This window comes from Danio rerio, chromosome 7 (assembly GCF_049306965.1).
Source record: "Danio rerio strain Tuebingen ecotype United States chromosome 7, GRCz12tu, whole genome shotgun sequence".
Lineage (NCBI taxonomy): Eukaryota > Metazoa > Chordata > Actinopteri > Cypriniformes > Danionidae > Danio > Danio rerio.
The window spans coordinates 63,832,775-63,849,899 of NC_133182.1; the positions used below are offsets into that span (position 1 = coordinate 63,832,775).

The 17,125-nt window shown below is 35.9% G+C and overlaps 1 protein-coding gene across 4 annotated transcripts in view; it reads left to right on the top strand.

Annotated features, from left to right (window-relative positions):
- The first annotated feature begins 12,055 nt into the window (after positions 1-12,055).
- The window catches only part of nwd2 (NACHT and WD repeat domain containing 2), a 122,259-nt gene continuing 117,189 nt past the window's right edge, over positions 12,056-17,125 (top strand). For 2 of the 4 annotated variants that reach the window (XM_005172360.4, XM_009303553.4), the window contains exons 1-2: positions 12,056-12,181; positions 16,073-16,244. Coding sequence is in view for 2 of the 4 variants with exons in the window: in XM_009303553.4 (XP_009301828.1) it covers positions 16,094-16,244 (151 nt within the window). In the remaining 2 variants the exon portion in view is untranslated. Of the gene's footprint in view, positions 12,182-13,428; positions 13,694-16,072; positions 16,245-17,125 lie in introns of those variants that run through there. The other 2 variants (XM_073907428.1, XM_685709.9) reach the window with 1 other exon arrangement.

The following is a 17,125-nucleotide window of genomic DNA, read 5'->3' on the forward strand; positions in this document are numbered from 1 at the left end:
AGCAAATAACAGAAAAAACATAATCAGCCCTATCTCACAAGAAAATGTTATTTATTTATGTATATATATATATGTTTTATGCAGCGGATGCCCTTACAACTGCAACTCATCTCTGGGAAATATCAATACACACTCATTCACTACGGACAATTTAGCCTATACCAATTCACCTGTACCGCATGTGTTTGGACTGTGAGGAAAACCGGAGCACCAGGAGGAAACCCACGCGAACGCAGGGAGAACATGCAAACTCTACACACAAACACCAACTGACCCAGTCAAGGCTTGAATCAGCGACCTTCTTGCTATGAGGCGACAGCACTAACTACTGTGCAACCACGTGTTTATTTATTTATTTATTTATTTATTTATTTATTTATTTATTTATTGATTGATATATATTTTTTTATTATTCACTCATTCATTCATTTCTTTATTCATTCATTTATATATTTGTTTGAGCAGTCGTATACAGTGGTGTGAAAAAGTGTTTTCTCCTTACTGATTTCTTACTTTTGTGCATGTTTATCACACTTTAATGTTTCAGATCATCAAAACATTTTAACTATTGGTTAAAAATAACACAGGTGGACACATCATGCAGTTTTGAATGAAGGTTTGTAATATTTAGAGAAAAAAAAAATGCAAAACTACATAGTCCTGTGTGGATAACAGTGTTAACCCTAACTCTAGTCATCCTTGCCAGGTCAAATTCAGCAACAAACCATCCCAGTGCATGCTGAAGGTCCATGGCTGACAAAGCCAACAGGACAGCATCATCTGCAAATAGCAGAGATTAAATCCTGTGATCCCAGAACCAGATGCCTTTCAGCCCAAGGCTGCACCTAGAATTTATGTAAATAAAAATAATGAACAGAACCGGTGATAAGGGCAGTCCTATTTGGAGTCCAACATGTGCTAGGAACAAGTTTGATTTATTGCTGGCAATACAAACCAAACTTCTGCTTAATTTATACAGAGACTGGACAGCCCCCAACAGAGTGCCTCTGACCCAATACTTCCATAGCACCCCTCACAAAATTAAATGCCTTTTCCAAGACCACAAAATGCTTCTCCCATAAATCCAGGAGCATTTTAGTGAGGGTATATTGTTCCAGTGTTCCACCCCCTGGATGAAATCCACAATGACTCTCCTGGATCTGAGCTTCGACCATTGGACAGATTCTTCCCTCCAGTACTTTGGCATTAACTTTTCCAGGGTTTTGAAACTATTTATAGATCTTTGCTGTAAATATAAACTATGAGAGCTTTTGGTTATCATCTAAAATATTTTAATTTGTTTTAAATGAAATACTACACTACACAAAGACGATAATTAATAAAATAATTTTGACTTTTGGATGAACTATCCCTTTTACAATTTGCATTCAGGTTAATGAGGTCAGAAAATATACTGGTCGCCTTCAGCCTGTCAGTTACAGGAGTCACCAAGGGAACTCAAGGCCTGTTTAACACAGATTAGCCTGCAACCCACAGGCACCCCATTGCCATGGGAACAGCTTAGGCCATCAAGAGGAGGTTACCCACGATTAGCTCATCCACCCTAAAACGGCATTGTTTCAATGATACACTTTCTGATTAAGAGTGAAGATTTCACAGATGGAATGATTTTTTCAAATAATGTATAAATGTTTTTAATTCACATGCCAGTGGGTTCATGGAAACATCATCATCAGAAGGTATTGTGTTTGATGGGAAAAATTGAAGTAGGTGCATTTTTTGCAACAGCTCCAATCAATAAGATATTGGCTGTTTTTTAGTATCATACAAATATCATCTTATTCTACATCCGTAATCCTACCCAATACCATAAACCCAGCTAAAGACCATACTAAATATGAATGAGCATTGAATTTAATTCTAAAAGTAATTAACATATGCACACACACACAAAACACACACACACACACACACACACACACACACACACACACACACACACACACACACACACACACACACACACATACGTTATTAATCCATATGTCAGTGTGTTCATAGAAACATCATCATCAAAAAGACATTGTGATTGAAGAGCATTGTGTTTGTAATTAAAAAAGGTGCACTCATTCACAAAGTGTTTCAGTTCCAATCATTGTGATTGTCATCAGATCAAGAGGTGGGATGGAACAAAGAGAATGATCACATCAGCTTGTTCAGTTCCGCGTGGTCATCCTGTGTGATCTATGACAGGAAAGGACAAAGCCAGATTTAATCTCGCCATATCAAGCACGCACTAACATTTCTATTTGTGGACAGTCCTATGAAAAAGTTATGGTAACATTTTAGTTTAAGAATCAATTTTAACTATTATCGCCCGTTTCCACTATGTTGTCCAGTACGGTTTGGTTCGCTTTTATGGGTTTTTCTAATGTCAAATGGCTTACTGAACCAAACCATCCTGTACCACTTTTTTGGCACCCTTTCGAAAGGGTACCAAACATGAGAAAGGGTACCAAAAGGTGAAGCTACATGCGTAGCTAAACATTGGTTGGTTACAGAGATACATCACAAGCTCGTGTGGAGCTAGCCAGAATGAAAACAAAGGAACCGTCATGTTTTAAAATACACAGCCGAGACATTACACCGTAATACTATATGCATATTATAACAAGCCATGGATGACCCAAACTCAAACAAACCTTGTTGTTGTCTTGAGCGTGAGGCGCGAGCAAAGTAGAAGCCTAACAAAACACAGGAGCAAATTGTTTCAGCAACCTGAATCACAAACAAACTGCCATGTTTATCATCGCCTTTTGGACTATTATGAACCCGGAATGACAGAATTACTTTCTAACAAGAGGCTACATGTGCTGGTGAAAATTACGGACACAGATGAGAGGTTTGCACTGACTGTGGGTTATGTTGCGTGTTGTTTTTGAACCTAAATAAGGACTAAATGTATGCTGTGTGTAGTTCTTCTGTAATTGGTAACATGTCGGAGATTGTAAAGGGCTGTATGTGCTCATATACAGTTAAAGTCCGAATTATTAGCCCCCCTTTGACTGTTTTTCTTTTTGAAATATTTCCCAAATGATGTTTAACAGAGCAAGGAAATTTTCAAAGTATGTCTGATAATATTTTTTTCTTCTGGAGAAAGTCTTATTTGTTTTATTTCGCCTAGAATTAAAGCAGTTTTTAACTTTTAAAACACTGTTTTAAGGACAAAATTATTAGCCCCTTTAAGCTCCTTTTAATTTTTTTTTCAACTGTCTACAGAACAAACCATCATTATACAATAACTTGGGGAAAAATAAACAGGGGCTCTGATAATTCAGGGGGGCTAATAATTTTGACTTCAACTGTATGTTGCAATTATTATTTTATTTAATTGCAGACGTTACAGTAGGCTATTTCGCACTGCCGTTGATCTGCAGTCAAAATCAAATTATGTTCATAGAAAAGTTAGTAATAAACATTCATACACAAGGATTCACGTGTATAAAGCATCTGTTTTGCTTCCCATATGATATGTGAACGACCCGTACAGCTTTACTGTAGACATTTAATCGAGCAAGAATAACGTCTACTGAAACTTTCTGTGGTACACCATGCCCACCATAAGGCTACCCTTGGTAGTGGAAACGCAAGCCTGATAAAGGCTAAATGTACCTTACTGTACTGTACCAGTCAGTGGAAACGAGCCATTAACTAGTTGTTTAGTGTTCTGCATGTTGTAATTCTCCATTCTTAAATAATAAGCAGGAAACCGAGGCAAAGATTACAATGTTTTTTTAATAGTCACAATTATGCCTTAAAGTGTGATCAAATTAAGTGTCTTCATTTCAAATGCACATTGCATAATTGCAAAAATAATACAATAAAAATAACTGTAAAGAATAGTGCATTTATGAAATGTTTAAGTATGATATCAGCATCCCTAGTGTCATCAACCATGGCTGGTTTTGCTCAAACAAATAAGAACGTTTTCATATTGTTTAAACTAAAACGGCTCACTGATCTATGCTTTCTAATCTAGATTAAAAATTGTAATACTGTAGTTCTCATAAAACAGACAATCATTTAATCGCCAGCTATGAATCCTCATGTTGTTCCAAATCTATTTTAATGTTGTTCAATTTCAGAAGTTTTTTTTTTTTTTGAGAAACATGAGAAATTTAAGTTTTTATTTTGTTTATTTTGCCTAAAAATGTTTAATCCTTAGCACACATAAACTGAGTGAAAGACACTTTAAAGATAGTTAGAAAAAGAACAAAAAATAATGATGAAAGAGGCTTCACTATGTTCTACTTTGTGAAGCTTAATTATAAACAAATTTCGAGAGGGTCAAGTGCTAATGATTGTTCTCAGCTGTTCCAGCAACAGCTCATGATCGATGATCCAACTAAATGATTCTCACTGTTTATAACCAGTTGCCTCACAGCAAAATTGCTTCTGGTTTATGTCCCTACTAAACCAGACCACATTTCTGTACAGAGTTTTGCTCGTTCTCTCCGTGCTCGTCTGGGTTTTCCCCAGGTTCTCCGGTTTCCTTTCACAGTCCAAATAACACGCACCCTAAGTAAATTGAACACACACAATTTGTACCATAGTCAAGCTTTCAGCAAATGCACTTCTCCTCAGTCATCCCTATGCTTCACTTAGCTAGAAATAAGCCAGAGGGAGTTCATCGAGATCTTCCTGAGCTCAAACTCCCTTCTAGCCCTGCAAACGGGAGGGAGCCCATGGCTCGAGAATCTCATAAGCTCAGGTATCTCTCCCGGGACAGCATGATGACCAAGCTTTATTATCAATCATCAACTCAAGTGTGAACTCTTGAATTTCTAGAAAATGTCTTATCGTGAAATGAATAAACATATCGGCTAATCTTTGTTTCTCTGACAGAAATGCAAATAAGTCAAGGTTTAATGTGATTTCTTTGTCAAGGCATGTGTTTCCCCAATAGAGTTTTGGACCCTGCAACCCTCTATGATAACCCCATGTCTGCATAAAACACATTCAATATGATCATCTGGACTTATTTTTAACACAAATGTTTGAGTGTCTCTTTGAGAAAGAGAACAAACAGAAAGAGTAAGATAGGGAACATCCCATGAGCTCAGTGTTCATTAACGTTCCGTGTAGATTTAACCTGCTCTAAAAAGAATGGCAAAAATAGCACATTTCTTAGGCTTGCAGCTGTAAGCTCCATCATCCCTGTCATCGGGTTCTTTCTGCAGTTGTTGTAATTGTCAATGAATTCAATTTATTATTTACTGTAATTTAAAGTCTACAAAAAGTGGCAGAGGAACAAAACCTTGCAGGATCAAGCTAAACAACTGTTGAAGCTTTGCAAATGCCAAAGATGTATATATATATATATATATATATATATATATATATATATATATATATATATATATATATATATATATATATATATATATATATATATATATAGGATCAAGATATAGGATCAAGGATGATCATAAAAACAATAATAAAATATTATTTTGATAAGGGCGCCACTGTCACCTCTAGAAGGTCGAGTCCTGGGTGGCTCAGTTCTGTGTGGAGTTTGCATGTTCTCCCCGTGTTGGCATGGGTTACCTCCTGGTGCTCCGTTTTTCCCTACAGTTCAAATGCATGCGCCATAGGGAAATGTCTTCTTTCTTTTCGGCTTAGTCCCTTTATTACAGAGGGATATTGAATAAACTGGATTGGCTGAAGTTTATGTGCATGAATGATTGTGTATTGTTGTTTTCCAGTACTGGGTTGCAGCTGGAAGGACATTCTCTGTGTAAAGCATATGCTAGATTAGTTGGCGGTTCATTCCCTAATGAATAAAAGAACTAAATCGAAGGAAAATGAATGAATGATTCAATGAATTATTTTGAAATGTCAAGTCTTGAGAAACACTTTATATATTTTAGTTTAGTACAAAGATGTCATCCAAAAATGTAAATTATTTTAATATTGCTGAATTTTGTGTTAAGACATTTCTCATAGAAAATGAAGGTATTTTTTATCATGACTGTAAAAAGCAAAGACTCACAAGCTTGGTAAATTATTCGAATTAGCCTGGTTCACTGCTTTCAACCCTGGTCAAAGTTAGTTTGAACTGTGAAATCTCACTGTTTTCTCAAGTTCACTGTTTACAGTCTGTTGTTGTGAGTCAGTAACAACTTCCATAGACTGAGCTGAGGGCGTCCAATTTAAATGTCATACAGTACGCCAAAACAACCCACTGCTTCTGCCCTATAGTCAGGTTTTACTTACTTGCCAATTGAGTATAATGTGTGTGTGAAAAAGATAAAACATAGAGAGTGAAGTGACTGAAAGAGAATGAAAAAGAGAACAAAAATAAAATCTAAACTTAAGGAGCTTGCCTTACTAATCAATTCAGTGCAAAACTCAAATCTGTTGCCTTCATAGATCTCTCACTGACAGTCACACACAGGTGCACCTGTCAAGAAAAAAAAAATTCTTAATTGACAGAACATTAAAAGAAGATTTTTTATTTTTTATTTTATTTTATTTTTTTAATAGGCTTTGATTTTTGTCCAGAAAAAAAAAATTCCTCCACTATTGTTAATTCTGTCTTGGGAATTTCTGGACTGTAACATTTCCAGGAGCTCATTGAGAGGTGAACCATAAATGAAAGCTCAAATTAAAATGGAAAGTGAATCTGCACATGTGATTTTCCGAGAGTAAGACATGTTATTAGAAAAATTTGATAAAATAATTTGTCGTTATAATGGCAGTCTGATCTGATGCCACTGCTTATTAAATAACATTGTCATGGTGTTGTCATTTGTTTAACTAATTTTTCTTAGCATGCACAACTTCAGCTGCAAGACTGAGATGACTAAACAACCACTGTCTTCCGTTAATTAGTTTAATTAGCCATTTCAAAAGAATCCCACAGGCTTAAAATCAAAGCGAACACTGCAATGACAAAAAGAAGGTTTAGCGTCTGTAAGCAGCACAGTGAAAATGGATTGATAATAAAGGTGGCAGAAAATGTTTTAATATGAAATCATTTGCCTTATTTTAATGAAACAGGAGAAGGCTGCTTTTGTTCCAGCACCACAATCTGATAGGTAAATGTACTAATCCACCATTTGCGGTTCTGGCTGTTGCATTTAATCCTCGGATAATTGTATTGTTTATACAGCATGTGTGTTTAAGTAATTTGCAAAGACCTGTCACACTCAAAAACCCAAAGCCCTTTGAGTCTGATATAAGAGTGTCATCATACAAACTCATAATCCGAATCAATTACGATCTAAAGGTCATTGAATGCACATGCATGCATTCCTTCTAGTTCAACTCAATTGTCTAGTGCTGAAATCTTTCCCACCACCCTATATATACCACACCGCTAGAGTTATTGCCATGACAACACATCGGGGTGAGTCTTCTCTGCTATCAGGTTGTCTAATTTCTTATTAGCCGGTATTTCTCTGGAGGAAAAATAAGTGTAAAGTATGTAAATAACATCTGTCCAGTCAACCTGTTGGTACGCTTTAAATTTATCATTATAACTCAATTGCAACAGAAGGTGATGCTAGCGCCTTGATTGACATCTCTTAATCCCACTGTTTTGAGCCGAGGACTCTTACACACTCTTTGTCCCGTCAGTGCTAATAGCTAGATTAAGTCTGCACTTCCCCTTGGCGTGTAAAGGGGATCTCATTTATCATTCAGGCTTTTATCGGCATGTGAGGCACATGGAACCCTCAACAAAAACATTCACGATTGCAGAGTCATTGACAGGATTAGCAGGCAAGCTTAGCAGGAGTGCTGGGAAATTCTGGCACGTGAGAGAATTTCATTGTATGGATGGGCTATCCGGCTCTCACACGTTGGCAATGTGCTCGATGTTTCAATACATTTGAGATTTGTAATCCATATTTAGTGAGACCAGAACCAATTGTTTCTCTGTTTAAAAGCAGAATGAAAGAGCATGTTAGCAGTAAATGAATCAACACATTTGGCTGAATTGAGTTTCTGGGGAGGTTCGGTTCTATAACGTTACAAGTCTGTGATTTTTTTTTTCCTCTTGGCTAGGAATGACTATTGTCTTGTTCGGCAGAAGCAGAAAATTATCCATTTTTTCCACAAAAATGATGTTGGTTCTCCTGCCAAAACGAGTTCTTGGCTGGAAAAATCTTCAAACCTCTTTCAGAAACAGGCAGCGTTTTCACTGATTTTGTTCCAGAGCCAAGCAATGCTAGGCTACTAGATAACCTGACCTGAAATAAACATGGTGCATACTGGTCCTTCACATTTATAGAACATATTTTAATATCTAGAGCCATTTGTTTTAGTGACTTTTTGCCATTTCAAGCTGCCTTCTTTTTTTTTTTTTATTTCTTCACACTGATATTTACAGTTATAATGTTACAGAAAACTGTATCCCTCATTTTATAAATTTGATTCTTTTCTTTTAAATGCCCAAGTCAGACACACTGACAATAAATTAATCTTTAATCTTTAAACAATCCTCTTCACCTATATGATTGTTTACATACACTACATTGTTTACTTTCAGGGTATGTTGTTTGTTTAAGAACTGTTATTCTAATCTTAACACCTCCACATGGTCAAACAAACAAATTAATTAATGGATTAATTGATTTTTAGTTCCTGTTTAGACAGTGACATTAATTTTAAATGGCCATTTGTTACTAGGGTTACTGATATCTATGTTTTGTGTAATTACTCTGGGTTAAGTCCACTCCACATTTGTACAGCTGCTGTATCTGAATTGCTGAGAGTGATCTGGATGCAGACTGAGTGCAGCCGCAAGATGAGATGCATGCAATGCCTTCAGACCCAATCCCAGCTCTACCCCTTAGCCCTTCCCCTTATTCAGACTCCTTCTTTTGCGCATTCACGTGAGGGGGCAAGGGGGTTACAATTCTCTTTAGCTTGAATGCATAGGTTTATGGCGTAGTTAGATAGCCCTTGAAATTTAGATTTTTCAGGACCACACTCGGAACCAAGGAGTTAGAAAATGTAATACTCAAGCCACAATGGCAGTATGGTTGCATACAGAAGTAAGAAGATGCACAAATTAGTGCTTTGTGTAATTATTGTAAATTTTTACAACAAACAAGCGTATAATATAATATATTCATAACTGCGTTCGTGATTTTCTGTCATGCTTTAAAGAAAACGCTAAAATAAATACAATTTTGCCATCTATAATCCATTATAAATCCTTTATAGTAGTCCCACAACATACTTTCACATCTGTCACTCAATAACACTTGAGTACCCTGTCAGAAAAGTCTAGTGGCTGGAAAATGAGCTTTGAACATTGTCTAGTATAATGTTAATTTTGTTTTTGTGTGTTTACATAAATTAATATGGCCTCGGAGTAAATACACAGTACAGTTACGAGCTTATTGCCACATTAGACCGTTATGATAACATGATATTGTTGCCTTCGGTGATTTCCTGAGGATAAAACCAAAAAAAAAAAAAAAACGCAACTAGAATAACTACAGCAGTCACGTTTGTCAATCTCATATGAAGCAAGAGATTGAGTATAATGACGTGTGCATGTTTTGAAGCCTCCACACTGTGCTTCAAGGATCAAGAGGAAGGGGTACAAAAATAGAATTGGGATTGGGCCTTAATGCGCACATCTAACCCTACCCCTCAGAGTGACGTCACTAGCTCCATTGAGTGCATTGTGTTTGACATAGTATGTCTGAGACTGTGTGTTTTAGCTTGCATGCAAGTCTGCATCCAGATACTATTGGAAATACCCCTCATTCCCTATTCCCTAAATTAGTTCACTAATGTAGTCTAGTTAAAGAATTGATTAAAGTAAGAGTGGATTCATGCACTCAGCGCACAGGAAGGGATGGTGTTTTGTTTGTGATTTGCTGGTTGATGAATCCCTTTGCTGGGTTAGCTTTAGATTCAACATCTTGGCCAAGCCCTGTGATAGAGCTGTCTATTAGCATTAAAAACAAAATATTATGATTTCTGTCATGTATAAAGATGGTATTTATATTAAATGTTTTATTTGATTTTATTGTGTATGCAATCTTGTGGTCAGTAGCAGACATTTATTTTGCATGTGAACTCTCACAATGGACTATGGGCATTTTCTAGCTGTTGAGTGCACAGTACATTCTTTATTGTGATGCATTGTGGGATTGAGTGAACTTCAGTTCAGAACATCCACTATGGTTTTGGACACTTATACAAATACCTGCTCTCTCTAATATCAACTATTTAAGAGTATAAGGGGTGATTTCCATTAGTTTTTGTTTGTAGTGCTATAAGTTTATGTTCAGTTTTTGAATCGTTTTGTGTTCTCCAGAGTGTTTGTTTTTGTTAATAAATATGACTACTGCAAACAGATTCTGGATTTGCTCTCCATTTCCACAAACAGCCATAATATATGTATTCATACTGTGGGATACATTCATTGTTTGTCTTCTTGGAGACCAGAAGATTGTAAGCTTGAGCTCCAGCTTCTGGGTGCTGTCCATGGTTCTGAATTATCCATAATCCTTCCACACTGCTGGATAGAATTTACAGACTAATAATTCTCCACACTTAAGTGTTATGTGTTAAAAATTTTTCCACTTGAAACTCTGCATGTTTCATCCTCCAAGAACAAGACCAATTCAAATAATGTTTTACGCTTTTTAGTTTTTGGGAAGGCCATGACAAACAAAATTACACTAATGCCTTTATGTAACAGCAGACAAAGTGGCTCAATGATCCAACATAACAAGAAAACTGCATTATGAAACATCCCTAACACTTCACAACATGAGCAGAAATTATGTCAGCCTGAATACTTTTGTGCACCCAAATTAGCTTTTTCAATGTGGCCAGTGAATGCAATTCATGCTAAAATCTATTCCACTCTCTTTAACTCTCCGCTGAATTGCAAAAGTGTCAATGGGTCATACATCAATGAAAGTCTTTTCAACACAAAGCCTCAAACACCTTCTCTCTGATCACATACTTTCACCTTGACTCCCGCACACTCTCAGACTGGGGCAAACAGTTCTCACACTCTGTGCATTTAGAGAGGGAGACAAAGCTCTTGTCTTGCCTGCTATAGAAGCTACACATGCATTTGTCCAGGGATTGAGCAAATCGATCTGTGGAGGGGTTATCTTGAGGCGAGGATGTGCTGGTGGTATAGCAGCTTTTGTATAGGTTTTTTTTTTTTTTTTTTTTTTTTAACAGACAAAGGACAGGCATGGAGAAGAGAAAGGAAGTTGGGCTTTGATTTATGGGTCTCATTGGCTAGTTTGTGTCTCTGGTGTCAATGTCTGTATATGAGGATGAATGCACAAACAAGCATGTGTGTGCCTGTTCTTGCTATATCTGGCTTTGTATTTTTCTGTCTGTGTAAAGCTCATTGCTTATGCTTTATATTCAAATTACATCTTCATTTGCATGACGTTAGTATTCAAACACTCAACCAAAATAAAAACCTATTTCAATATGTTCTAGTAATCTCAAAAGTCCTAATGTACTGGTTGTGGCATTCTGAACGAAAAACAAAAAAACAAAAAAAAAAACATTTAGTCTGATTAGATAACCATAACTCATAAGGACTGCATTGTCCCTATAGAGCTGTTCCTTTCGCATGGATGCTTCAGTAATGATGCATAATAATACATCCACATTATCCCAGATGCAGATTATATGGTCAGAATGAAGGCTGTTTATGTGTGTGCTTGTGTTTAGACTTGTGCTATTACTACAAAACCTCATTTTTCAGCATTTTTTGCAATCATTCAAGTGGGATTCATATAAAAAATATGTGCGCATGTCAACACTTTTCACTTTCCCTAATTGCCCGTGGCATGCTGGGGCTGTTTAAACAAAACCCCACCACATTTGCTTCACACAGCTCGGTCTACGAGAGATTAAAATGTTTCATGCTGCTCTGTGATCAGCCCTAACCACCCAAACTTGGCCTACGGCATTACAAGAGAGACTGCAAAACTGATCCGGGAGCAGAAGAGGGCAGTTCCTTCCGCCTAGGAGGGATTACAGTTTTATCGGAAGAGGGATGGAAAGAAAGGTTAAGCCACTGCTGGTTGCCAGAATCAGCACCTCTTCTTTTGCAGTGTTTATGTGTGCCTCATGCAGAGGCTCTGGCTCTTTATATTAGAGCATTGTACCAACAGGACCCAGACGGGAAACAGCACAGCAATCGTCAAGAACAGTAAGTTCCTTATTCTAATTAGCAAATTACTTAACTTTAAATAATATTTCATTAATACAGATGTGTGTAAATGTTAATGTATGACTATATAAGCATGGGTTTGTTATGAAACTTTTTTCTTGTTTTAAATCACATTTTATTTTTACTTTTTTACCCATTGTTAATATATATATAGATAGATAGATAGATAGATAGATAGATAGATAGATAGATAGATAGATAGATAGATAGATAGATAGATAGATAGATAGATAGATAGATAGATAGATAGATAGATAGATAGATAGATAGATAGATAGATAGATAGATAGATAGATAGATAGATAGATAGATAGATTAAACTGCATAATATATTTCATTTGCAGACAGCAGGACGTGTTGTCCCCTTTTTGGTCACAAATAACTTTATGTACCTTTTTTCTTTGATGTCATCAAGTGATGCATCTCTGCAGTTTTAAGCCTTTCTTATAACATCTGGCTGCCGTCAACATCAAACATCTGGGCTAACCCCATGATAAATCATTTGCTCTGCGTGGCATTTGAAACATGCCCAAGTCCAGAGCTCGCAAGATCGCACTGCTGTAGAAAATTGCATAAACTGCTAGTCTTTACTGGTATAAGCTAGTTTTCCTGACAAGCTGAGAAGTGGTTTAATCCAAAACCAGTCAGTAGACAAACAAGATTATGGTCTAATTTGAGCTGCTTTCTTCTAAGGCAATCGGCAATCTTTCGGCAATCGGCAATCTTTCTTTACAATACATACATAGCCTATATATATATATATATATATATATATATATATATATATATATATATATATATATATATATATATATATATATATATATATATATAGCCTATATATATATAGCCTTTATATATATATATATATATATATATATATATATATATATATATATATATATATATATATATATATATATATATATATATATATATATATATATATATTTCTGTGCATTTTATATCTAGAAATTTGCCGACACAATAACATTCTTTGCGTCCATCTTTGCCAAGGATATAGGCGAGGTTTGACCATTTCCCCGGGCGCGAGCATCTATGCAGTCCAATCAATTATGTTTAATTCAATTCACTTAAACTTCCAGCGCGCTGCAAAAGAGAAGCATTTATTGATAATGAATTCAGAGCGCTCCTCCTCCTCCTCGCGTACTCCTGCTCGCCGCTGCGCATTAAGAGACAGCTGGCGATGAGAGGAAAATCCCTTCACTCGATCTCGTCTCTGTCACCTCACTTGTGTTTTCCTCGTGCACTGCGGACAGAAAACGCTGTGCCGCGGAGATTTATACTACACACTGCACTAGGAGGATGCGGACCGCCGGGGTTGGGCCAGCGACCGTCACTCTCCTGGTCCCTCGGGACTGATTTTCGGTCAAAGATTTTTAATGGGCGTTTGTATTGCCGTCTCCGCTGATTTCCGTGGATACCTGCTCGGATATTGTGTGATACGGCTCCAGGATGAAGAGGATGAACGTAAGCACTCCAGGCGTGTTTATGTGCAAGCATGCTGCCTGCATTCGGCGTGTGATGAAGCGCGGTTGAGTTAATTTTGTTTGAAATTGGCTTTACTGTTAGACGAACGCGCAACTTTGTTGTCTACAGATGTGTTGAACATTTCGCCAAGGCATGAAACGCGGCTAAGATAAAGCGATCTTTCAACTCTTAGAAAGAATTATTAAGATTCGATGTTGCTGAGACAGAAAATTACAGATTGCTGGATGCATTTGTGCTGGGATGCAATTCGTGACCGGCTGTATTTACGCGCTTTTGCGATGCATGCATAATTATCGCAGAAATTTGGTATAAAGCGAAAAAGTGGAGATGGTCTAGTGCGCCTTCGGTACAAAGAAATCAATATTGCGCGCACTTTATTGGGTTCTGGTAATTTCAGGCATGCTCAAGCAAGCAGTAAGTAATTTACAACTAGAGACGGGAGTCGATTCTGGTTGCCATGCTGATTCTTTTTAACGAGTACGGTTCCTTAGCAAATTCACTTGCAAATCTTTTTAATATAAATAAATAAATAAATAAATAAATAAATAAATAAATAAATAAATAAATAAATAATATTAAAATTGCCTTTACTATTCTCATCATGTTTCATTTCGATTTTAAAATAGGCAACCAAAATTTAATTCGTACAAAAACCATAAATGACATTTAATAAAATAGTTAATTCTATATAATCTACAGTATGCTAAAGGTTGGCCTTTATTACAAAAGATAGCATTTTATTCATTCATAGATGCATGCATATATTCATTAATTCACACTTGTACAAAGACTCTTTTATACTAATGGGAGGCTATTGATGCGTGACTTTAAATACATAAAGCCACCTGATGCATTAAGTCTCACGTGCCTTCTAACCTTTGGGGGATTTCTATCATTAAAAATGCTGCGCTCATTCGTGAGACGCGAGCGGAATGGACCCTTCTGATTGGCCGGATCATTGGGGGAAAACGCTCTACACTGTGCACTGTTGTGCTGTAGGCTTTTTGATTCACTAAAACGGCTTAGCCTATATACAGTAACGTGTTAATGGTTCACTTTTTACACTGATAATGATAAAGTGGTAAATCATCAATGTGGTGCTGAATGTGGTTATGTGTAAACAATAATCCTGTGATTTATCACAATAATAACTACACCAATATAATACCCTTTATTTTTCCAAGACTCTTTTTTTTGCTATGTAAATAGAACTGTAATTGAAAACTTGGCCTTCATGTATCAAACAGTTTATGGGTATTTACTTTCTTCTTAAATGTAAATATTTCAAGTGTTTAACAATTCCGTTCAATTATTATTATTATTAACATAATTATTTCATTTAGTAGCAGCTGAATCAATGTATTTATGTAAGCTGTTGTATAAACTGTGACATTTCAGATCCACCTCAGTTAATTTATGTTTGTTTATCCCAAACACTTGGCAGTGCAAATGTAATCTGTCATTCATTCAAGTGAAAAATCTTTTAAGAGTGAATGTTTTGCAAAATAACTCATTTATATGGCCATAGGCCCACCCGAAATCTGCGCGCAGATTTTCCGCAGATTTTTAGCCCATCATTAATTCTGTTCATTTACATGAGTAAATGTGTGTAAATCTATATTTATTCAGTTTTTTTTTTTTTTTAATTTTAGTAATATTATTGACTAATGTGAAAATATTCATCTGATTTATGTACAATGCAGTTTGTAGAGTAATATTTTCTGTCTTTTACAAGATATATGACAAACTTGCTTTATTTGGTAAATCTAATTGGATTTGCATTTTAAGCATTAAATTAAAGTTAAAAAGATATTATTTTTTATTTTATATATTAAGGTTTTAGTTCTGATTCTCCAAAAATAATTCCGCAGAAATCTGTTGACTTTTACAAAAATTCTCCGCAGAAATAGCAAAAAAAAGCCGCAGATTCCGTCTGGCCTTAGGGAATAGTTTAGTACTGTACATTTTGTACCATAGATTTATAAACAGTAAACCGTGTTACATGAAAGTAAATGGAAGCTTCTTTTAAATAGTTCTCAGTCATTGTTTATCAGGGTATGTTAAAGTGTGTCATTGTTCAGGGAAATGTAGTTTTTTTAAATGTGATATGTATTTTTTTTTTTAAGTTTAAAGATTTCTCCACACTGATTTGGCAATCGTTCCTGTTTGTCCCATGGATTGGCCACAATGCCTTAAATAATTCAGCTTGTTTTGAAAGTGATTTTTCTGGTTTTAGTCCTAAAGAGATTCTACCAAATTGTGTGTGTGTGTGTCTGTGTGTGTGTACATACATACACAGATCCATCCTTTTGAAAAGCATCCGTGAAATGTCCTAAATATTTTGAATTTTCTCTGTAGCCACGGTGGAAGTCGCCACCCATGTGGCCATCCGGAGCGGGCAGCAGGCAGCCCTGTCCCCGTGAATCTGCACTGCGCAGAGCAGCCATCAGTGGCAACGTCCTTGCCCTCCCACCATTCCATGTCCCCACGGGCAGGAGTGTCCGGGTCTTCATCTGTGCCAACCCTGACGGTAAGAGCATGTAGTAGCTTTTTCATACGTTGCAAATATTCAAGGTTTTAAAGGTTCCTCAAATGTCCTTTTCTTATCCTGGCCTTTTAGAGTTACTTAGAAACAGAAAACTTACATTTTAAACAGTTCTCTAGAATATTTTGAAAGTTTGGTGAGGTTGGGTATTCGGATTAAATATATTGCACATTCACAATGATGGAATGTTTTCATACTGAAGTTTCTAGAACTTTTAGTGGAGGTACTATAATGTAGGAACTGAAATATTTTAGTCAAACGTTTTAGTTATAGCAAAGCTTTTTGGAGGGAATAAATTATCTCCTATTCAGTGTAGGCTTTAACCCAGCACAATACCAGGGACAAGTTTATGCTGACAGGGTAAAAAATGTTACACAGAAATGTGTGTTTTTGTTTATTTGTTTATTTTCTCTGTCTTTTTTAGTACTACAAGTTGTATAAATGATTCTGTCATTCCATTTCATAAACCCCATGACTGTGGCCACACAGAATCTGCGATTATTTCTATTTTTTTTCGCTATTTCTGCTGAGAATTTGTAAAACAATCTGTGCTTTTTGTAAAATATATTAATTAACATATGGTATCTTTTAAACTTTTAATTACAATGCAAATCCAATAAGAACCACATATTTGGTAAACAAAGCAAGTCTCTCATATAATATATCTACTAAAAGACTGAATATATATTACTTTACAAACTATATTGTAAATAAATCAAAATAATTTTTTTAATATTAGCCAATAAAATTACTAAAATTAATAAATAAATACTTTAATAAAAAATGAATAAATACAAATTTACACACATTTACACAATAATACATTCACTCAATGATGGGCTAAAAATCTGAGTAAATCTGTGGAT